The sequence below is a fragment of the Nicotiana tomentosiformis genome, chromosome 4 (genome assembly GCF_000390325.3).
Source record: "Nicotiana tomentosiformis chromosome 4, ASM39032v3, whole genome shotgun sequence".
NCBI classification, from domain to species: domain Eukaryota; kingdom Viridiplantae; phylum Streptophyta; class Magnoliopsida; order Solanales; family Solanaceae; genus Nicotiana; species Nicotiana tomentosiformis.
In genome coordinates this window covers 60,422,386-60,444,022 of record NC_090815.1, presented here as the reverse complement: position 1 = coordinate 60,444,022, position 21,637 = coordinate 60,422,386, and the positions used below count along the sequence as shown (strand labels likewise).

At 39.1% G+C, this 21,637-nt stretch overlaps 2 protein-coding genes and 2 long non-coding RNA genes across 4 annotated transcripts in view; 3 read left to right on the top strand and 1 right to left on the bottom strand.

Annotated features, from left to right (window-relative positions):
- LOC138908961 (uncharacterized) overlaps positions 1-13,455 on the bottom strand; it is a 39,486-nt gene extending 26,031 nt beyond the window's left edge. The window contains exon 1 of the long non-coding RNA XR_011415421.1: positions 13,357-13,455. This is a non-coding gene — a long non-coding RNA (uncharacterized lncRNA). The remainder of the gene's footprint in view (positions 1-13,356) is intronic.
- LOC108948824 (uncharacterized) lies at positions 12,794-13,640 on the top strand. The gene is made up of 2 exons (XR_001973605.3): positions 12,794-12,924; positions 13,044-13,640. It is a non-coding gene; the product is annotated as an uncharacterized lncRNA (long non-coding RNA).
- A 5,939-nt stretch (positions 13,641-19,579) lies between these two features.
- LOC138909773 (uncharacterized) lies at positions 19,580-19,990 on the top strand. The gene has a single exon (XM_070200987.1). The coding sequence runs from the start codon at positions 19,580-19,582 to the stop codon at positions 19,988-19,990; it is 411 nt and encodes a 136-aa protein (XP_070057088.1).
- A 99-nt stretch (positions 19,991-20,089) lies between these two features.
- Positions 20,090-20,518, top strand: LOC138909772 (uncharacterized). The gene has a single exon (XM_070200986.1). It carries the CDS (start codon positions 20,090-20,092, stop codon positions 20,516-20,518), a length of 429 nt encoding a protein of 142 aa, XP_070057087.1.
- The last annotated feature ends 1,119 nt before the right edge of the window (positions 20,519-21,637 follow it).

The window sequence follows — 21,637 nt, the reverse complement described above, 5'->3', positions numbered from 1 at the left end:
ACAAAATGTTAGGAGGTCTTACAAAATGAAAGAAATAAACTTTGACAAAAACATAGCTCCTATTATCAAAGTTGAGTAACGTGCTCAACAATGATAGTACATATTGTCTTCTAAAAAAAAGCTATTCCAAGATCTAGTGTAGCTTTTATAACTAAAAACTAGCCCTTGAAGCCCGTTATAATTAATGTCCAGCTGAAAATTCCGCTTCTTGCAATAATAGCCTCAAACACAAATAGCCACTGCCCAGTTCCGCATCTTGCATGCATGGTCACCTTGATTGCACTCATAGCCACTTCACAATTGCTCTATAATTGCCACTGTCGAGAATCCTTGTGCTTGTACCAATGTTAGATGTGTGTTTCCCTCCATGATCCTCAATGTACCATTCCACTTGATCGCATCTGAGTATACTTGAAAGTCTCGCAAAATCTTGAATAAAAAATGCACTGCCCAATCAAGTACAAGTGCACTGCTTTTGCCATCATTTTTGCGTGACCTCCTTCTGTATTTTATTATATCGCATTGAGATATACACCCAGTTTCGATCTAATGAGTCCAAAATATGTTGCCAAAAATGCCATGTCGATTGCCCTGTCCAGTAGTGCTCCAGCATGCTGTTTTTTTTAGCAATCCACTAGGCAAGGTGCCTAGAGCTAGTTTTTATATATAAATAAAATAAACAAAAAAACATAACTTGTAATGTCTTTCCTAGTGTAGCTACTATAAACTTGACGATAACATAACTTTTAGTACCAATATTGAGTAATAGATACCCAATTATGATAGTACATTTTGAAATAATTAAAAAACTGATATCAAAATAAGTAGTACACATCATGAATAAAAATCTAGGCCTGTGGAAGTGGTGTGATCCTCAAACAATTCCCCTGCCCAGTAACGCTAACTGGGTAGTCTTCCTTGCTTGGAGTAAGCAATTTTGTATCTTGCATTATCTAGATTTGTGTTGATGATCTCAAGATACAACGATCATTATTTACTTCGTGTTGTATATGATTAAAACAAATGCATTGTACCAGCTGAAGTACCTTGTGATCCACTGCAACTGGTCTGCAAAATATGGCACCTTTAGACCAGCAGTTGTGCGCATGAGTGAGTTTGCATAGTTTGCTGAAGACGTCTTGTGAGTTCGAGCAAGATTCTGAGACAAACATTGTTTGGTAGCCCTCCTGGCAGATGAAGGTAAAGAATTGCACTGAGATTTTAGTACACAATGTTCCCATTGAACCCGTGTTTGAGCACCAAAATCCCATGTCATAGCTGCTCATCAAGCACCTGGGCAGTAGTTGTTCCTCCTGAGTATTTCTTCTGGTATGGAACTTAAGCTTTGTTGTTCCCATATTTGATTGGTGAAATGGTGAAACTCTCTTGTACGTCGCACTAAAAAAACTGGGCAACTTGTATCTCCAGTAGCGTTTGCTCCTTATCTGTACCAATGTTAAGCCTTCCTGAAGTTGACTACAAAGTGTTAGTAACACACATACTAGAGTAATGTTGTGGTTAGGGTGGGTGAAAGTAAAATTTCCTGCAAGAAAGACAACAAAGTTAGTCAAATGTACTCTGAGTTCCTCCCAATGTTCACAGTATTTATTGTGATCTCCTTTCCTCCTTCTGCTTTCTAACTTCATCACCCCTAAATGTTGGCAACCTTCACCCTCAAATATGGACATTATGATTTATCGGAGTTAACAATCCTTTGACCATGCACGTCAAGCTGTGAAAATCCATGAGCTTCGAAATGGCCATTATCTAGAGCATAGTTAGCTAGATGATCTGCTAAGTTGTTGCCTTCCCTCAAGAAAGGGGAGATTTTAACACTACACCTTTCACTAACATTTTTGATCTCCTTAACATAGTCAGCAATATTCCATGAGGTCACCCACTTTTCTTCTATCACCTTCATCATCAGCATGGAATCTGTTTATAGCAAGACTTGTGTGAATCGATGGTCCACACAATATCTCAATGCCTCCAGAATAGCTAGAGCTTCTGCCTCATTGTTTGTAGCTGGTGGAACCTCCCTTCCTAGTGCGTAAATGACATCTCCTTCCTCATCTCTCAACACAAAACCTATAGAGCTTCTTCCAGGATTTCCCCTGCTCGCCCCATCTATATTGACCTTAATCCATCCTTCAAAAGAAAACTCCAAGATCACTTTTGTCACCTTCAGAGTTGGAGTATATGGCTCTAGTATTTGTATCAAATCAGGCTATTTGTGAGGCACATTTTGCATACTAGGCTTCCTTATTTTGACAAGAGACTGTAATGTGGTAGAGACTTGATATAAAACTCTGCTGATTGTCACCACCTCTCCATGCTTGTAACTATTTCTTCTCTTCCACAACTCCCAAATGATGATCGCTGGTAGTGCTTGCATAATAGGTTGCAGTCGTGGTATTACTTTTGCAGTCCAACATTTAACAATTGCTTGGTGTAATGTCAGCCCTTCCATGGAAAAACCTGCATTTGTTAGGAAATATGTCCATACCCTCATAGCTGCGAAGGATGTAAAGAATACATGTGGCAGAGTGTCACGCCCCAAACTCGGAAAGCGCGACCGGCGCTCAACCGAGAGAACCCGGCTGAGCAAGCCTATTAGATTTCCTTCTACCCAAACTCATCCATGAATAAAGAGGAGATATACTCCATTAATCATTCACTGAAAAGATTTTATTAACAACTTACTTTTTCATTCTCATTAGCAGCTTCATTCATAATTTTCAAAATATTACGAGTTTATAAAATTAATAAAAAATATGATTTCCAAATACCAACATTTCTAGTTCAATTCCCAATTTCAACCATAACCCACAACCTTTCTACGGAGCCTCTAAATACAATAGAAGAATAATATAAAAATGTCAGCAACAAGGCCCCGGCTATACCTCAAAACACAGTACATGAGAAACAAAAGATACATGACCCCAAAATGAAGTGGGGCTCACCAAATCAGTTGAAAAGAGTGCACTGCTATCATTAATCAATGTCGCCTGTTGTTGAATCACCTGCATCCATTAAAGATGCAGCGCCCCCAGCAAAAGGGACGTTAGTACTGTCAATAGCACTAGTATGCATAGCTAAAAGTCCTCTTTCAAAATAGAATGCCCACATAAGAAAATGCAACACATAGAAAAAACAAGTCATAATCAACAATATCCAAATGTTCAGTTAAAACATAATAATTTTCAAAATACGAACTTCATATACAATTTTGGTTGGGAGATCATTAGCACCGATATACCGCCGTCTTTGTTAGCACGGAGTCCGATCACGCCTGATTGGCTAGGCCATCTCCCCACGAACAATGTGGTTTGACATGTGATGCAGAAGAAAGTTGTTACCAAGAGTAGTACCACCATATGCGCAATATGGCGTCTGATCTCCACCCGATCAGCTAGGCTGCCTTCCCACATATGCTGTGCGGGTTGACTTTTTCAATCCACAAAGGTTCCAGTTTCATCTCAATAAGGGGAATAATATCATAATTTCCCAAAAGGTTCCAATTTCATCCCAAATAAGGGGAATAATCACAATCCACCCCTACACCGGAACGTGTAGTTTCAGGTGTGGGCCTTATGACCCACCCTTCCTCGGTTTTGCTAATGGTGCTCCCAAAAATATTTTTGATTTGATTTGTAAACAGAAATATCATAAATGCAATTGTACTCACCTCAACATCTTTCACATTGTATAAATTCTCATTAGTATTCCCAGTCATTCACAACGACAATATTTCCTTGGCTCATTAGGCTATTCACAAGATTCTTTATTCCTGGCACGATGGCCGTATTTCATATTCCACACTTTCACCTCTTTCAATTTCAAAGATCACCATCAAATATCAACATATAGAAAATTTCAGAAATCATATACTTCCAATCCATTTGAAATGGGAAATTCAAACACAAATGGTTTCTTCCCAAAGAATGAGGCATACCAACCAACAATAGAAATACACATAAAAAATCATAAACAGTCAATACACCATTTACTCTTGCAATACTCTTCCCCAGAAATAACAATGTACAATTTCAACACATGAGTATATAGAACTCGAATCACACTGGATATATTTATAAAGCAAAGCATTAGTTAAAGCAACCACTAATGGGCATGAATTGAGTACAAAAGCTTTTAGGTAATTCTATCTTCGAAGTCATTTTAAACAATTGAGTCGAGGCTCATTTCATATTCTTTATTGCATCTTCTCAAATTATTTGCACTATTAGACACAATCATAACTTAAATTCTTGGCACGTTGGCCACACTCTATATCCCCAATTAACTTATTTCACTTTCAACCATCTTTATAGATTATCAACGATAAGACATTTCCAAATCAAGACTTTAGGTATACATATGAGCAATTAAGAGTCTTAAGAATAATGAGATTTTCTCACACAATTTGGCATATTATCTTTCATTGAAACACGACTCAAAGCCATAACCTTTTAATACACAACCCATACTTTGAAACTTACAGAAACATTATGGAATTCAATTCCAAGAGAGAAAGTTTAGCCAACATACCTTAATCGAACTTCCTTAACTCTAGAATGATCCGGAATTCTTAGAAATCCCGATCTATTTTGATACATAACAAAATTGAACCATAATTAGGAAGATATTCATGGTCTCAGCTCATTTGAGCATTTTATCAGACACTAGGTGTGCAAATTTGACCACAAGTTTCTTCTACAAGATTTCCTTCACTCCACAACCCAATCCTTACTTATTCCAGTTCAATAATCTTCCCACAATTCTTATTGGTACATTCATGTATAAATAATAATCTCATACCCATGAATCATACTCTTAATCAACCATCTTCTACCCAAATTCGAAATTGAAAACTAGGGTACGGAACCTTACATCTTAGATGAAGAACTTGTGGGTTTTCCTTGTTAATATTCCAACATTTGAGCAAGACTTGATGAATAATTAGCCTAGGGTTTCCTCTCTCTCTAAAACACTCTCCATTCTCTCTAAAACATCAGAATTTTTGCTCAAAAATGACCCTTTGCGTGTATTTAACGAAGTAGGGTCGGGTTGTAAGAACCCAAAAATGGAGCTCCGAAATAGGTTATGCGGTCGCATATGCGACCGCATCATGGATATGTGGACCGCATATCGGTCGCATGATTACAGACCAAAACGATCAAAAATCTGTCAGTGTATGCAGTCACTATGCGGTCCGCATAACTGTTATGCGATCGCATAATGCACCGCATAACAGTTATGCGATAGCATAGTCGACCGCATAATTGCCCCCATACTGGCACCACGAAACCTTGAATTCACTTGCAAAATTTACGGGGCTTTACACTGAAATACTTCAAAAATTTTTGGGGTGTTACATTCTCCCCCGCTTAGGATCATTCGTCCTCGAATGAGGGTCAAAATCCGTCATTAGCATTCAATGTGGTTAAACTGTTGGTTCACACACACCAGTAGTTTCAAAATTTGGCTAACTTACTAAATTTTCAAAAATTTCGCCAGAGTCTCCCCTGTTACTGGGCCTATCCACCTGCCAGAGTAATACCAAAATAATTCATAACAACACATCCACAACTTGACAAAACATCACCATGTATAACAACGTCACTAATCTAATCATTACAGGCATTATACTATCAAGAGTGGTATCTGGATATGAGTTGCACATATTTAAATCATAACACACAGAAGTACCTTTCAAATCACAATCATTTAACTATACACTCTAGTGGGAACATTTTATTTCATCAACACTTTTGCCCCTCCATGTGGTCTCCTCGACTTACAGACTTCGCCATAACACATTAACGGAGACAATCTCAACTCCCGGACTTTTCTAACAAGGATAGCAAATAGTTGCTCCTCACAATCCCATTATCCCTTATCTTCACCTTATTAGATATAGACACATGAAACACTGGGTACACGGAGAACAATAATAGGGAAACATCATACTCATAGTTTAGCCTATTTCCTTTCAATATTTCATAAGGCCTAATGTGACTTCACATACTTTACCTTTATTAACAATTCACATAGCATCCTCATGCAGAAAATATTGAGAATAACCCATTCACTTTCTTCAACTCTAAATCTCCACGCCGAACACCCAAACTAAACCTTTGGCAACCTCCAACAATTTCTCTAAGATGTGCTAGCTTGACTATGACCATAAAATTTCCTATCCTATATATTTGATCATGGGATGATGCTTCTTGTTTGACATGCCTGAACCTACAATACTCGATAGATTTGCTACACACATGAACAACGAGGTTCGAGATTTTGCTGGAATTATTCAAGAATCCATCAACGTGCTGACCACGGCATTTCAGGAGGTTATATACTAAGATACATGAAGGTCACTACCAATAGCGCTGACATGGTGATTCGTTGTGGTGACATCATCGGTTCGACAAATGAGACTTAGAATTGCCTAGTAGGCATTGATAACTTAGGGAAAATGTTCATGATTCTGAGATTTAAAAGAAATGGGTCATGAAATGGACATCAACAATTGTTTCATTCTATCCGTGCCTTATTTGGCAATAGTAAGCCTCAAAGATAGCTAACACTTATGTGACACCAGTCGCCTCTTGGTATGTAGGGAAAATCAATTTAACTCGAAATGAGAATATTCTAGCACCCTGAATATGATATGGGTTTCAAGATACACAAAGTTGCATTACACTCTTAACAGTAACTAGCACAAGGAATCTATGCCACAAGCTTACAAGGATTAAAAAAGTTGAACATTTGTGAGATTATTATCATTCCCACAGCTTAACCTTTGCCAATATTTGATCCTATGTGAGAGGACTAGAGATACGACGAATTTGTCTTTCAATTCAATATGCTCATCATAAGGCTGCTTAACTTTCAATCTCACACAAGTGGAATCATGTAGCTAGGACATCTTAATGTTGGGATGAAATCATGTATTAGTTAGAGAGAATGAACACTTTGCCGTGAGCTAGACATGTTTTTGCCATAACAACTCTCAAGGTGCCATATCAGGCCCATTCACGGGCAACCACAATACTGGGAACAAGGTGAGTTACTAATTGAGGCATGATCTAGGTGGACATGAAAGTCATATTGAGATGGGTAAACAACAAGACCTCCTTGTGATGAATTTGTGATAAATCTCAAGTTGCTCAGAAACTTCATGCGGATAAGTGGCCCCTTTCAATTGACATGTACGCACATGATAGATGCTAAGATATACTCTCATGTTACTAGACAATGAAAAGGATTCATGATACTATTAATAAAGGAGTAGAATAATTGTTCCAACCATAGAAGTCACATATACCGGAGAGGAAAACAGTGACTCAAGAAGGATCTCAACACTAGGCTGCTTTCCATTGGATATGATACCACATAGGTAAATATTATGGTGATGCATGTATAGGCACAAATGAGCATATATTATCGCCAGAATGCAATATGAAATTCTCATGATGTCGACCATATTCAAATCATTCAGTCTCTGATTCATGTTTAGTTTATCTTGTTCACCAATCCATGCTGATTTCTATTACTCTGCGGTCTAACTTTTCCTTTTGGTAATCACGTTAGAGTCACAAATTTATTTCTCGAAATGAGGATGTGACTTTATGGTTTATACTCTTTTGTTGTCTCAAGGCCTGTCACCTCTCGTCTTTTCCTTCACTTGACTATAGACTCTGTAATACTGTCATCTTTTGATCTACCGTTGTCATTCATGTATCATTTCTTACTCATAATGCTTCATTAACTCTTTTCTTATTTCCCGCTAACATTTATGTCTATCACTTTATTTTGAAAACTCGAACAAGACATTTTTTTGCTTTTAGCTCCCCTTTGTTCCATCCAGTGGCTCTTCGGGTTGCTTAACGTTCTCGCTCTACTAGGGACGCGAGCCACACTAAGGTAATATTTATCCCTTCCTGGCTTTAAGTGCCTATCTTCTGAATTTTTTTGATCATGCTAGTATTCACATCTAATTGTAATATTCTAGAGTGCACCATCCGGGTGCCTCACAAGAAGATCTATTAGCACCTTTGTAATATCCTTCGGAAATGTCAACTAACACAAATAATTCATTCACCATTTTGGGTTACTCTAACATTAGCTAGATCCTGGTATCCCGTCCTTTTCTTAAACTACACCTGTTAGCCCTCATAAGGCATACATGAGATGGGTGTGGCCAATTGTGCATATCTCTGTTATTGTTGAAGGTAACTCAAAAGGCTTATATTCCTCTGAGATAATCTTCATTAGCTGGGTAGCTCGTACCCTTTTTCGTCTTGCTTCTTTTACTTGCTGAAAATTGTGTCTACTTTCCTATTCTCTTATTCCTTTTTATCGTAAGAGTGGATAGACATTCTTGCCTTAGGGATCGTTATCAAGAAGTTTACACATCTTAGTACACACATGATCCGCTGAATACCTAATATTTATCCATCATAAGCATGATGCAAAAATTGAGTTCCTCTGACTCAACTCTTCCACAGCTATATCTCTTACCAACCGTCTTTCTGGATATAGGTATCATCGTATTGTGAATAAGATAGAGTTTAGGAAATTGAGTTCTTACAACTGAGCTCTACCACACGATCTAGAGTAAGAAGAAAGAGTGACAGTCCTAAATGCCCTGTAGCCTCTTGCTTATAAGTGCGGTGCACAACACACCCATAAACAAGACTCTACTAGACACGACTTGTAGACTCCCTAGGACAGAACTGCTCTGATACCACTTTTGTCACGACCCAAATCGATGGGCTGCAACGGGCACCCGGTACCTTACTCAACCGAGTACCAACATAACGTATCTTTTCATGTCATACTATCATAGATAACTGAGCCGGAAGGCTGTCGTGAGAAAAGTAGAATACAACATGTAATACCAACTTATACACAAGACATACGGGCCTATAAGACCAAATTAACCACTAGTACACTGAACATAGGCCGACAAGGCCATACAATCTTTCATGTAAATGACATCTGTCTACAAGCCTCTAAGGATACATAATTTTCATAAAGGTCGGGACAGAGTCCCGCCATACCAAAAAATACACGTCTAACTCATACTAACCAAACAAGCAACTCCGAAGCAAATGGAGCATACCAACATCTTCCGCTGAACTGATAGTCTACTTGGAGGACTCTCGACCTGTCTATCGAGACTTGCGGGCATGAAACGCAGAGTCCCCGGGCAAAAGGGACGTCAGTACAAATAATGTACCGAGCATGTAAGGAGTGAAAATCAGTAAATAATATACATGAGAGAAACATGGAGTAAAAGACTCGACATGTATGTTTGTATAGCTCTGTGAATTATTTTATTTTTATAACGTCATGCATATGCGTATAAATGTCATACCATGCATAGGTATATGTGTTCATAACATCATCAAGCCTCTGAGGGTATCCCATCATATCATTTCGACCACTGTGGGCAAATCATCAACGTATACCAACTGATCAGGTGGTGGTGCGTATATAACGCCATAACCTTTTCCCATATCCCATATACATATAATATACACGTATATAACACCATCTGGTCATGGGTCAATGTACATGTATAAATACATGAAATGCATAAGAAATACGTTAATAAAATTTTCTCGGAATGTCATAAAAATAATATGCCTGTCGGATAAATTTTATCATATACATATTTTTCTGAAACCCATAAACAGAAGATATAATAATAATAATTCACATGGGGAATCAAGAATATAGACACCCCTAGTGATTCTATGAATAGAGTCATTTATGGAAATTGTGAATTTGCTCGTTTCGTTCGTGTCGTATAGATCATGCCAAAAGGAAAGAAGGGATAGCCTTAACATACCTGAGTCGATTCTCCTGACAATCCTCTAACACCCGTTAATTGCGACAAAATATGGAACAAGTCGTATGAAAAGCTCGAAGTAATCACGTTGCAATGCAAAGTAAATCTTGGCAGAAACCTTTCATTAAGAACTTAGCAACAACGTTGCTATTTGGAAAGTGAATTAATATTGCTAGTGTTGGAATCCTTTGTGTTCTGATTCAAGCATCATTCTCTTGATTTTTGAGAAGTCTTTTACTAAGTGGGGGTGGGCCCCACATGTGGCTTAGTTGGCCAAAACATTTTCCAAGTTTTGCCACATTTCATGCGAATTCAAGAGTCACATTTATATAAAGTCTTTGGCTGCCACGTTAATGGGGTTCAAACTTTATCCAAAATCATTATTAATCAACCACTAATCTCTTGATTAACTTAATAATCTCCTACTATCCAATAATTAACCAATTACCTATATAATTCAGAATACCTCAACTTATTTAAAATACTACTCACTTTTACATACATTATACACCTTACTATCATGGTCATGTGGTACCTTGTATGGCGCTAGTCCATAAATACTGGGTATTTTAGCTCGGGCCATATTTTATCCCAAAATGTCAAACTTTGACGAAATTCCTTTTCTTTGATTTGCTTACCCTTTTTCCTTCACAAATTTACTCATCACGTGTTTGAAATAGCATAATGCTTATAATTTCAAAATAACCTCATTCCCGAATTTTACGTCGATTAACTTACGATGAAACTTTAACATACGAAAATGTGGGATGTAACATCTCATTTACGAGCTTCCATCAATTTATTTATGGCGTACTTTCACGTACGAAAACATGGGGTGTAACACCTTCTTTCCTTTTGGCATGATCCATATGATACAAATGAAACGAGTAAACACACAACTTTCATAAATGGCTCTATTCATAGAAGTACTAGGAGTGCCTATGTTCTTGATTTCCCATGTGTTCTATTATTATATTATTTGTTCATGGGTCTTAGAAAAATACGTAAGTTGATAAAGTTTATCCGAAAGATCTTATTGACTTACTTCATTATGCATTGCATTCATTTATACATGTACATTGACCCATGACCAGATGGCATTATATACGCGTATATTATATGTATATGGGATATGGGAAAAGGTTACGGCGTTATATACGCACCACTACCTGATCAGTTGGTATACGTGATGATTTCGCTCACAGAGGCCGAGATGATATGACGGGATGCCCTCAGAGGCTGGATGATGTTATGTACCCATATACCTGTGCATGATATGACATTTATACGCACATGCATGACTTATAAATATTTCAGGATTCACAAAGTTATTTAGACTTACGGGCGGATTCCTTTACTCCATGTTTTATTTATGTCTTTTATGTACTGATTTTTGTGACATATATACTCGGTACATTATTCGTACTGACGTCCCTTTTCCTTGGGGACACTGCGTTTCATGCCCGTAGTATAGGTAGACAAGCTGACGGTCCCCCTTTTTAGGATCCTTGATCAGCGAGAGTTGGTGTGCTCTTCTTGATCCGGAGCTGTTACTAGTTTTGGTACGCTATTTTTGGTATGTAGATATGGGTACGACGGGGCCTAGTCCTGTCCTTTATACGATTGTACACTCTATTAGAGGTCTGTAGGCAGTCATGTATAGTTGGATAGTATGTGGTTTTGTCGGCTTTTAATTTTGGATAAATAGTTGTCTATAGCAGCCTTGTCGGCTCGCCCTACCGTATTCCGCATGTATATGTATATATGTCTTTTGGACATATTTTTCTCACGTATGTTATTCATGTGATTCAACAGTTTAATGACAGATGTTATTCATGACCTACCCTTAATTCATGTTATATCTTAGACACGTGCTTAGGGGTGTTCGACAGGTAGGACTCGGGCACTCCTCATGGCCCATTGGTTTGGGTCGTGACACTTGATGCGCAGCTTCATCAGCTTTTTGCGCAGCAGCTGGACCCTTAGAAATACCAACTAAACCTCGATCTAACACAACAACCGTAGAAGCCTTCAATTCCTTAGCAACCCTATTAAGAGCTGTTGTAACTGGAACTGTTACAACAACATTAATAGTTGTTCTATGTTGGGATTTAACATCGGATCCTTGACCAACTTCACGTACCCTACTTCCATTACCAACAACATCCTGCACAATTCCTGCTAAAACTTGAGACTGTTTAGCTTCTAAATTCACTGCCTTATACCCTGTAGTAGCTTTATCATCTAATGCCAAAACACCTACATGTTCTTTCCCCACAACATCCACACCGTTAGCCTTCACACCTGCTGAATTATCCAGTGCGACAGCAGGTCGATCACCATATGCCACTTTACCACCTTGAGAATATGTAATGCTATACTCCCCCAGAACTTGTAACCACGGTATTAGAACTGTTTTGGAAAAATCTGTCTAAGCTCGTGCAGATCTGGTTTTCCATAAGAAAACTTGACGACGATAGCTTGGCGTAAAACTTCTTTGATGGTGAACTCATTAACATCCTCCATGGTGAATTCAATTTTTGGTTCTCTATGGATAATTTTAATAGGAAGCAAATCAATTTTTTGATGCGTTGCGGCGGATTTGTTTGGCAAAACTTGCGCATCATATGATTGTTAAAGCTTTAGGTTTTGGCTTGGTTTATTACTGGCATTATTTTCAGTAATAAACATTTATCTTCTATGGATCTATATAATTAAAAATTTCTAGATGCTACATGAATTAATTGGCAGTACATGAATGCTACATTACTACATATATAATTGAAAATTTCTAGATGCTTTGTTGCTTTAAAATATAATATGAGGCAAAAACAGTTGGCTATAGTTGTTATTATGGATCAACAAAGACTAGTATATTCTTTTTGTTATTTCCAATCTCATTTTTACACAAACATTTTTTTGTCAATCTTCTGAATTGAATAACTTTTGCATAGGCTATTAAAAAAAGTCGAGATCCAACACCAAGTGAGTTGCATTTGCACGTCCATACACATGGTAATGATGGAAAATCTTTTGTTGGCGAGAAATCTCAAATCGTACATGTAAGACAACTTTTTAAATAATTTTATTGACTTTACTTTCATATATTTTTTTATTTTGTAAATTGAATGCTCAATATTCTTTAGTCTTTCTATTTCACTAATTATTAACTCTTCTACAGGAAAAATATCAGGAGATATCACAACAACAAACACAGACTCAATCTGATATTGATCAGTGTAAAGAATATTATCAAGCCGCAGGAGGAGAAAAGAAATGAAGAGTATATGATCTTGGATCTCAAGCAAAATGCTACTACGGGCCAAATCTTCATGACTCTTTTGGATCTGATACTTTATCGTCAGCAACACCTCCATATGCTCAATCAACACCGACAGGGAATCTGGATGAGTTAGTGATGCGATTGATTCCTGCACTGACAGATCATATAGTTTCTGTAATCGTTGAGCGAGTATGTGAATTAGTTTCCTTACCCTCGCATCAGCCAAATACTGATCTTACCAACCACCCATCAGATATGGCACCTACAGTTCCTACATCTTCTACTGCTGCTAACGTTGATGAGGTTTATGCATTGGGTTCCGATAATGACCGTAACTCTCCAGCCTCACATAGTTAGCCTATTTTGTTTGGACTTTATTATTAATCCTTGTGGATTTTTTGTACTTAACGATACCATTATATGCATTATGCTATATATTTTGGACCTTGTTGAATATATTGTTAATTTATATTAATATCAGTGACTTTTTATTAAGGTATTTAATAGCTTTTATGTAATATGCTTGAACAGAGTACATTTAAAATAATAAATAAAAAGAATTTTTAAAAATTAGTAATAGATTAAAAATAAATTAGTGACGAATATTTTTCGTAGCTAAAATTACAGCGTAAAATTAAATCTTGCGACGAATTGGCGACAAAAGGTTTTTATTGCACAAAGCAGGGAGAATTAGCTATAACACGACTAGCGACAGACGCTTTCGTTGCTAGTAAGAACAAACGACGAATTTTGTTATGTATCGTAGCGATAAATTTCGTCAAAATAGCGACAGAAACAAGAAATATAGCGACGGCTATTTCCATCACTAAAATTTGCTACAGATATATTCCGTCGCTAATCCTGCGACGGTTTGGTGTTTTTCGTCACTATGAGCCTAGCTACAAGCATTTTTAAGACAAACTTGAATCCGTTGCTAAACAACTGTAGCGACGGAAATAAGTGGTTTAGCGACGAAATACGTCCGTCGCTAAACACTATTTTTTTTGTAGTGATACAACATCGTTGGTCTTACCACCACTCTGTAGAACTTACCCTTAAGTTTCGGTGGCACCTTCTTGTCACACAAAACACCGGAAGCGAGTCTCCATTTCATCCATCCCGCCCCAATACGATGTGTACATATTCATCAATCTGCCCACCCCCTGAATAATAGACCCAAGGTACTTAAAACTCCCTCTCCTGGGGATGACTTGCGAGTCCAGCCATACCTCCCCTTCCTCTCCTTGAGTCTCGTCACTGAAATTACAGTCCAAGTATTCTGTCTTGGACTTGCTCAACTTGAAACCTTTAGATTCTAGGGTCTGCCTCCATACCTTTAACTGTGCATTCACACCGTCTCGCGTCTCGTCGATCAATACAATATCATCTGCAAATAGCATACACCACGGCACCTCCCCTTGGATGTGGTGCGTCAGTACGTCCATCACCAGAGCAAACAAAAAAAGGCTGAGTCCCCACCCACCGTCCTCACTCGCGTCTTTGCTCCATCATACATGTCCGTAATCAACCTAATGTAGGCCACATGTACATCTCTAGCCTCCAAACATCGCCACAAAACCTCCCTCGGAACTTTATCGTACACCTTTTCTAAGTCGATGAACACCATATGCAAGTCCTTCTTTCTCTCTCTATACTGCTCCATCAATCTCCTAACAAGGTGGATGGCTTCTGTAGTCAAACGCTCCGGCATAAATCCAAATTGGTTCTCGAAAATAGACACGCTCCTTCTCACCCTTGTGAATACATGGAGGGGTACATGGAATCGCTGAATGCATTAGAAGGACGTGGGTCCTACACTTATGCACCAAAGCAAATTTCTCTTGACTTAGAGAATAGATTCACTCCCCCCACCAAGCCTTCAATTATTTAGCCGCCACAACTTGAACTCAAGCCATTTCCACCGCACTTAAGGTATAAATTTCTTGGCGCTAATTATAATTTACCGGTAATCATTTATTCTTTGTTGAATGATGTGCAGGTAGATCATTTGTTGAATGTCCTAAGGGAACACCAACAAGCCATTGGGTAGACAATAGCGGACATCCGAGGGATTCCCACCGAAATTTGTGAGCACAAGATACAATTGGAGCAAGAAAGTAAACCTAGTGTGGAGCATCAAAGAAGGTTAAACCCTTCCATGCAAGAGGTGGTGAAGAAGGAAATCATCAAGTGGTTAGATGTCGGGGTAGTCTACCCCATTCCCGATAGTTTTTGGATGAGCCCGGTGCAATGTGTACCGAAGAAAGGAGGCATGACCGTGATCCAAAATGAGAAAAATGAGCTCATCCCAACGAGAACTGTGACCGGATGGAGAGTTTGCATGGATTACCGGAAGCTCAACAGTGCCACGTGCAAAGTCCATTTTCCTATGCCTTTTATTGATCAAATGCTTGATCGGCTAGTAGGAAGGTCATTCTATTACTTCTTGGATGGATATTCCGGCTACAACCAAATCAACATCTCCTTGGAAGATCAAGAGAAGACAATATTCACATGCCCATATGGGACTTTTGCCTTTAGCCGTATGCCATTTCGGTTATGCAACGCCCCGGCTACCTTTCAACGATGCATGATGTAAATCTTCTCGGACATGGTGGAAAACTTCCTAGAGGTGTTTATGGATGACTTCTCTGTAGTGGGTGATTCCTTTGAGCATTGTCTTGACAATCTTAAACAAGTGCTCAAAAGATGCGAAGAAACAAACCTTGTGCTAAACTGGGAGAAGTGCCACTTCATGGTGGACGAGGTCATTGTTTTGGGCCACAAAATTTCCAAACAAGGCATAGAGGTTGACCGTGCAAAGATTGAAATCATTTCCAAGCTTCCTCCACCCACTTTAGCAAAAGGTGTCCAGAGCTTTTTGGGGCACGCCAGCTTCTATAGACATTTTATCAAGGACTTCTCAAAAATTACAAATCCCATGTGCAAGCTCCTTGAAAAAGATGCAAAGTTTGTATTTGATGAGAAGTGTCTCAAAGCTTTTGAAGAATTGAAAGAAAAGCTCACCACGGCACCTATTATTGTCACACCCGATTGGTCCCTTCCATTTGAACTCATGTGTGACGCCAGTGGTGTCGCTATTGGGGCGGTGCTTGGTCAACGGCATAACAAAATCCTTCACCCTGTCTACTATGCAAGCAAGACACTCAATGGTGCTCAAATGAATTATACTATGACTGAGCAAGGACTTCTTGCCATTGTCTATGCATTTGAAAAATTTCGGACCAATTTGTTGCGGTCCAAAGTGATAGTTTACACCGATTATGTTGCTCTTCACTATCTTATGGTGAAGAAGGATGCCAAACCTAGATTGATTCGGCGGGTCCTTTTGTTGCAAGAGTTTGACTTTAAAGTCAAGGATTGAAAAGGGATAGAAAATCAAGTTGCGGATCACCTATCTAGGCTTGAAGAAGCAGGGAGGCAAAAAGAGAACCTTGAAATCAATGATGCCTTTCCAAATGAGCACATATTGGCATTGTCTGGCACATTCGCTCCTTGGTATGCCGATATTGCCAACTTCTTGGTTAGTGACCTTGTTCTCGATGGATTGGAAGCTTATCAAAAAAAAAAGTTCTTGCGGGAGTATAGGCAATACTATTGGGAGAAGTCATTTTTGTTCCGTATTTGTGCTGACAACATCATTCGGCGATGTGTTCCGGAAGATGAGGTAATGCCAATTCTCAAGGCATGCCATGACTCCCCGGTTGGGGTCCATCATGGAGGAAACCGGACGGCAGCAAAAGTGCTCGAATGTGGATACTATTGGCCATCGATCTACCATGACGCAAATCAAATGGTCAAGGCTTGTGATCAATGTCAAATACAAGGGTAAATTTCTAAAAGGCATTGTTACACCCTATATTTTCGTACGTAAAAATGCGTCGTAAGCAAACTAATGTAGGACCAAAAATGAGATAATATTTAAAAGTATATAAAGTAAGTTAATCATGTTACCTCTGAGGTTACAAATATTGAAGATCATGAACAACAAGTACAAAGAGGGTTGGACAGTTCAGAAGCTAAAGCAATTAAATAAAACAATGTTTCGTCGAAAGTCGACAAGTTGGGAATGTTATAACATGTACCTTTAGGGTGAGACTAGGGTGATTAACATGATAAGGAGATTATGTTATGATTTATATTAGTCGTATGACATCCGTGTGTTATGTTTTAATGTCAAGCGAGTTGTGGAACAAAAGTCGATGAAAGTCATCACAAGTTACACTCATAAGTTTTACTGAAATTTTGGGTCAAATGTAACTGCGATTTTCTCCCAATATACTTAGAGTTATGGGGTGTTCCACCCATCAAATTAAAGATCTATGAGTATATTTTCCAACGCATTAAACCGTTTGTCAATACAACATTGGAGTAGAAAGATATGGGCATTTGTGCGATACTGCGCAAGCTGCTAGGTGACAAGTAGGTGTGTCACCTACTTGCTTAAATGAAAGCCCAAAAATGGGCCATTTCGGGTCGTCCAAAGAGGCCTTTTAAGGGCCTATTTTTTTCATATATTAGACTTAAAATAGAGCATAATAACCAGACATAAGCTCTGCAAAGAATCCTCCCAAAAATTTCCCACAAACCCTAATTGATTTTCTCTCCCTTTCAAGTTCCAATTGGAGGTAAAACCTAGAGTTTGAAGAACCAAGATAAGAGCTGAGTTATCCAACAAATAAGGTGAGTTTACTGCTCTCTTTCATCCAATTTTTCTTCTGTAAATTCATGGTAAGTCGTTCTATACTTGTAAGAACTCAAGGGACGGTGATCGGAAGCCGTGAGTTCGAGTTATTCACTTGTAGCGGACTGTTTTGTGGACTGTTTTGTGTTGCTGTTGGGCTGCATGTTTTACTACTATTTTGTGGAGTTTTGGAGGAGGAAGGGGGTTTATAAACACCATATAAATGTAGGGTGGTTGGCTGGTCGTTCATCATAACATTTTCGGGTCGTTTGACACTACTACGGTGGTCGTTTTGTGTACGAAGAGATTGGGGTGTGTTGGGCTGTTTTGTAGTATTTGATGGTGTATATAGGGCTGGAAAATGATGTATATATGTTGTTATTGTTCTGTTCTTGTATTGTTGGTGTTATCTTGAATTTGGAGGAAGTAAGGATTATAGGGGAGATGCTGCCCGTTTTAATACAAAATAGGTTTGTCGTTCGTTGTGCGATAGTTGTACCTTTCGTAACTTAACGATAGTATTATTATCATTCTTGTAGATTAAGGTGCGAAGAGGTGAGTTCAACTTGGTGATTGGAAAGATTGTGATAAGGTATGTTAAGGCTAAGCCTTCCTTCATTTTGGCATGATCTCGTAGCTACATGTGTTAGTAATGAGACAAAAAGAGAAGTTCATATTCATGAATTTATTCACACTATTCTAGTCTCATAAGTTACAATATTATTCCTTATCGAGACTCTATATTCAATTTTAGTATTGTCTTCTTCCAGTCAAGAGAGCAGCAAGCCTATATATACAGTATTACAGTATTTTCATTACCATCGAGCTATAATCGATGGGCAGGCCCCTATTGGGCAACCTCTGATCAGATGGAAAGTTATATACCGAGCCTACTGTGGCCGAGCGCCTATGAGCGAGCCCAGCATGGTCGAGATACATAGCCTAGTATGGCCGAGCGCCTATGAGCGAGCCTACTATGGCACAGCAGTTATATATACCGAGCCTTATAAGGCCGTACAATTATTTTACTTACTACATTGAAGGAGTTGAGTCACTATCAGCAGGTAAGTATATCTCCAGATCATCTTTGACTCCCAGTTACTTCCAGTTATTATATTATCAGTTCAGTTTCGATTTTCAGTTATGTTATTGCCTTACATACTCGGTACATTATTTCGTACTGACGTCCCTTTTCCGGGGACGCTGCATTTCATGCATGCAGGTTCAGATAGACAGACGAGTAGATCTCCTCAGTAGGTGTTTCCCGAGTTCAGCCTGATCGGTAAGCTCCACGTCTTTCGGAGTTGCCAGGTCTAGAGTGTTGTGTACATCTTATGTATATCTGTATATATGTTATGGGTAGGTCGGGGCCCTGTTCCGATCATAGTACATCTATCAGTAGAGGCTTGTAGACATATCCTGTTGGTTAGTGCAGTATGTTGGGTTTGTAGGCCTGGTATGTATAATTTGGTGGTTTGTCAGCTGTAGTAGCTATGACGGCCTTTTCAGCCTAGCTTTATATTGATGTTTAGTTAGCGCTAGTTTCCATTCAGTTTTATATTTTGCTTCACAAATTGTCTTGCAAGGTGGCCCCATGGCCAAAGTATGACATTATGTGTTCAGAGTCCCTTAGTCGCAATTTGGTACGCCAGGTTAGGTGAGGCACCGGGTGCTTGTCTCGCTCCTAGGTTCGGGGCGTGACAGGCATGAGATGCCTATGAATTTTGTAATGGAGGTCGAGATCTTTGATGTATGGGGGATCGATTTCATGGGTCCCTTCATGAGCTCTTATGGCATGATATATATCTTGGTGGTTGTGGACTATGTCTCCAAGTGGGTCGAGGCAATCGCCTTACCCAACAATGAGGCAAGGAGTGTGACCACATTCTTGAAGAAGAACATATTCACACGGTTTGGTACTCCCAAGGCCATCCTTAGTGATGGTGGTTCTCATTTTTGCAAAAAGGCTTTCACCGGGCTGCTCGAAAAGTATGGCGTAAAGCTAAAGGTGGCCACACCTTATCATCCTCAGTCGAGTGGTCAGGTTGAAGTTTCCAACAGGGAGATTAAAAACATCCTAGGAAAAACTGTCAATGCAAATAGGACCGACTGGTTAAGGAAGCGAGATGATGCATTGTAGGCATATCGCATAGCATTTAAGACTCCCATTGGCACCTCACCATACTGGTTGGTTTTTGGTAAGGCGTCTCATTTGCTTATGGAGCTTGAACACAAAGCCATGTCGGCTCTGAAAAAGTTGAATCTTGACTGGGCTGAAGCTGCTAACCTGAGAATGACACAACTCAATGAGATGGAAGAACTCTCTCTCCATGTCTATGAGAGTGTAGCCATGTATAAGGAGAGAATGAAGTTTGTTCATGTCAAGAAGATCTTAAAGCGGGAATTCAAATTTGGTGACTTGGTCTTACTTTTCAACTCAAGACTCAAGTTATTTCCGGGCAAACTCAAATCCAAATGGTTTGGCCCGTTTAAAGTTATGAATGTGTCTCCTTATGGTGCTATTGAATTGGAGTCGGATGACGGAACTCAAACTTTCAAAGTAAATGGCCAACGGTTTAAGCATTACCTCGGCACAATAGGAGAAAGGCACTTGGTAGAACAATTTTCTCTCAAGGATAGTCCTACACCAACCCCCACCACTGAGTAGCCCAAACGGGACCAACATCATCGTGCCGCGACGTAAAATCAAGCGCTTCTTGGGAGGCAACCCATGTGTAGTAACACCTTTTTGTTAGTTTTTTTTTTCATTTCTGTAGGTTTAGTTGTTGGTGTTGAGCAGGTTGACGTGTGTGTTAGAATGCAGGTAACCCAAAATACCATGAAACAAGGTGCAAGGACTGAGGCAAGTGAAGAAAAGGAGAATCGGGGGTTTGCGGCAACTATGCGGTCGCATAATGACTTTGCGAACCGCATAGTAGTCGCAGACACAGTTAGTGAAATTGTAAATTTGGGTCCGCAAAGATGCGGTAAGGTTTCAAATTCTGCAGCACGCATAACAACTATGCGACCGTAGAATGCGTCGCAAAATAAAGGTGAGCAACCCAGTCCTAAATCCATCGCATAACACATATGCGACCACATAATGTGTTATGCGATCAATTTGCTCACCACAAAATGCTCAGGTATAAGACCCTAAACCTTTCGTATACCTTCACTACCACTCACACATGAACACTTTACAACACACACAATATCAAAAATACAAAAACAAAAGAAACAGAAGAAAAAGCCAAAAAAAATCGAATCACACATAAAATCACATAGCAAGGATCAGCATTGCGGAAAGATTCACCCCATTCATATCTCATAATTAATTTTTACCTTGCACAGATATTTGGTATGTGATTCTCTTCCCTCTTTCTCGTAATTATGTTGAACAATGGCATGTGCTTGATTCCCTTTCTTTCCCCTTCCTCTCAAACCTGATCAGTGGGGATCTAGGTGAGTAAATTTTTGCATTCGAGTGATAGGAGTCCTATAAGTGAGGGGTATGACCAGTTTTGACTGAGGAAGATGATCTTTACGGTTCACATAATTGGTTTGCGGTCCGCAAAGTCGCCGCAAACTAGAACCCTAGGTGGCCTGGTATAATATGATTTTGCGATAGAGTATGCGGTCGCAAACTTGTTTTGCTGACTGCAAAGCTACATCAAACAAGGTCAGAAAAATTGCTTTGTTGTGAATAGACATGCGACTGTTTTGCGTTCGCATAACAAACTTTGCGGTGGTTTTTGCAATCGCATAATTGGTTACCTTCTGGGAGTGT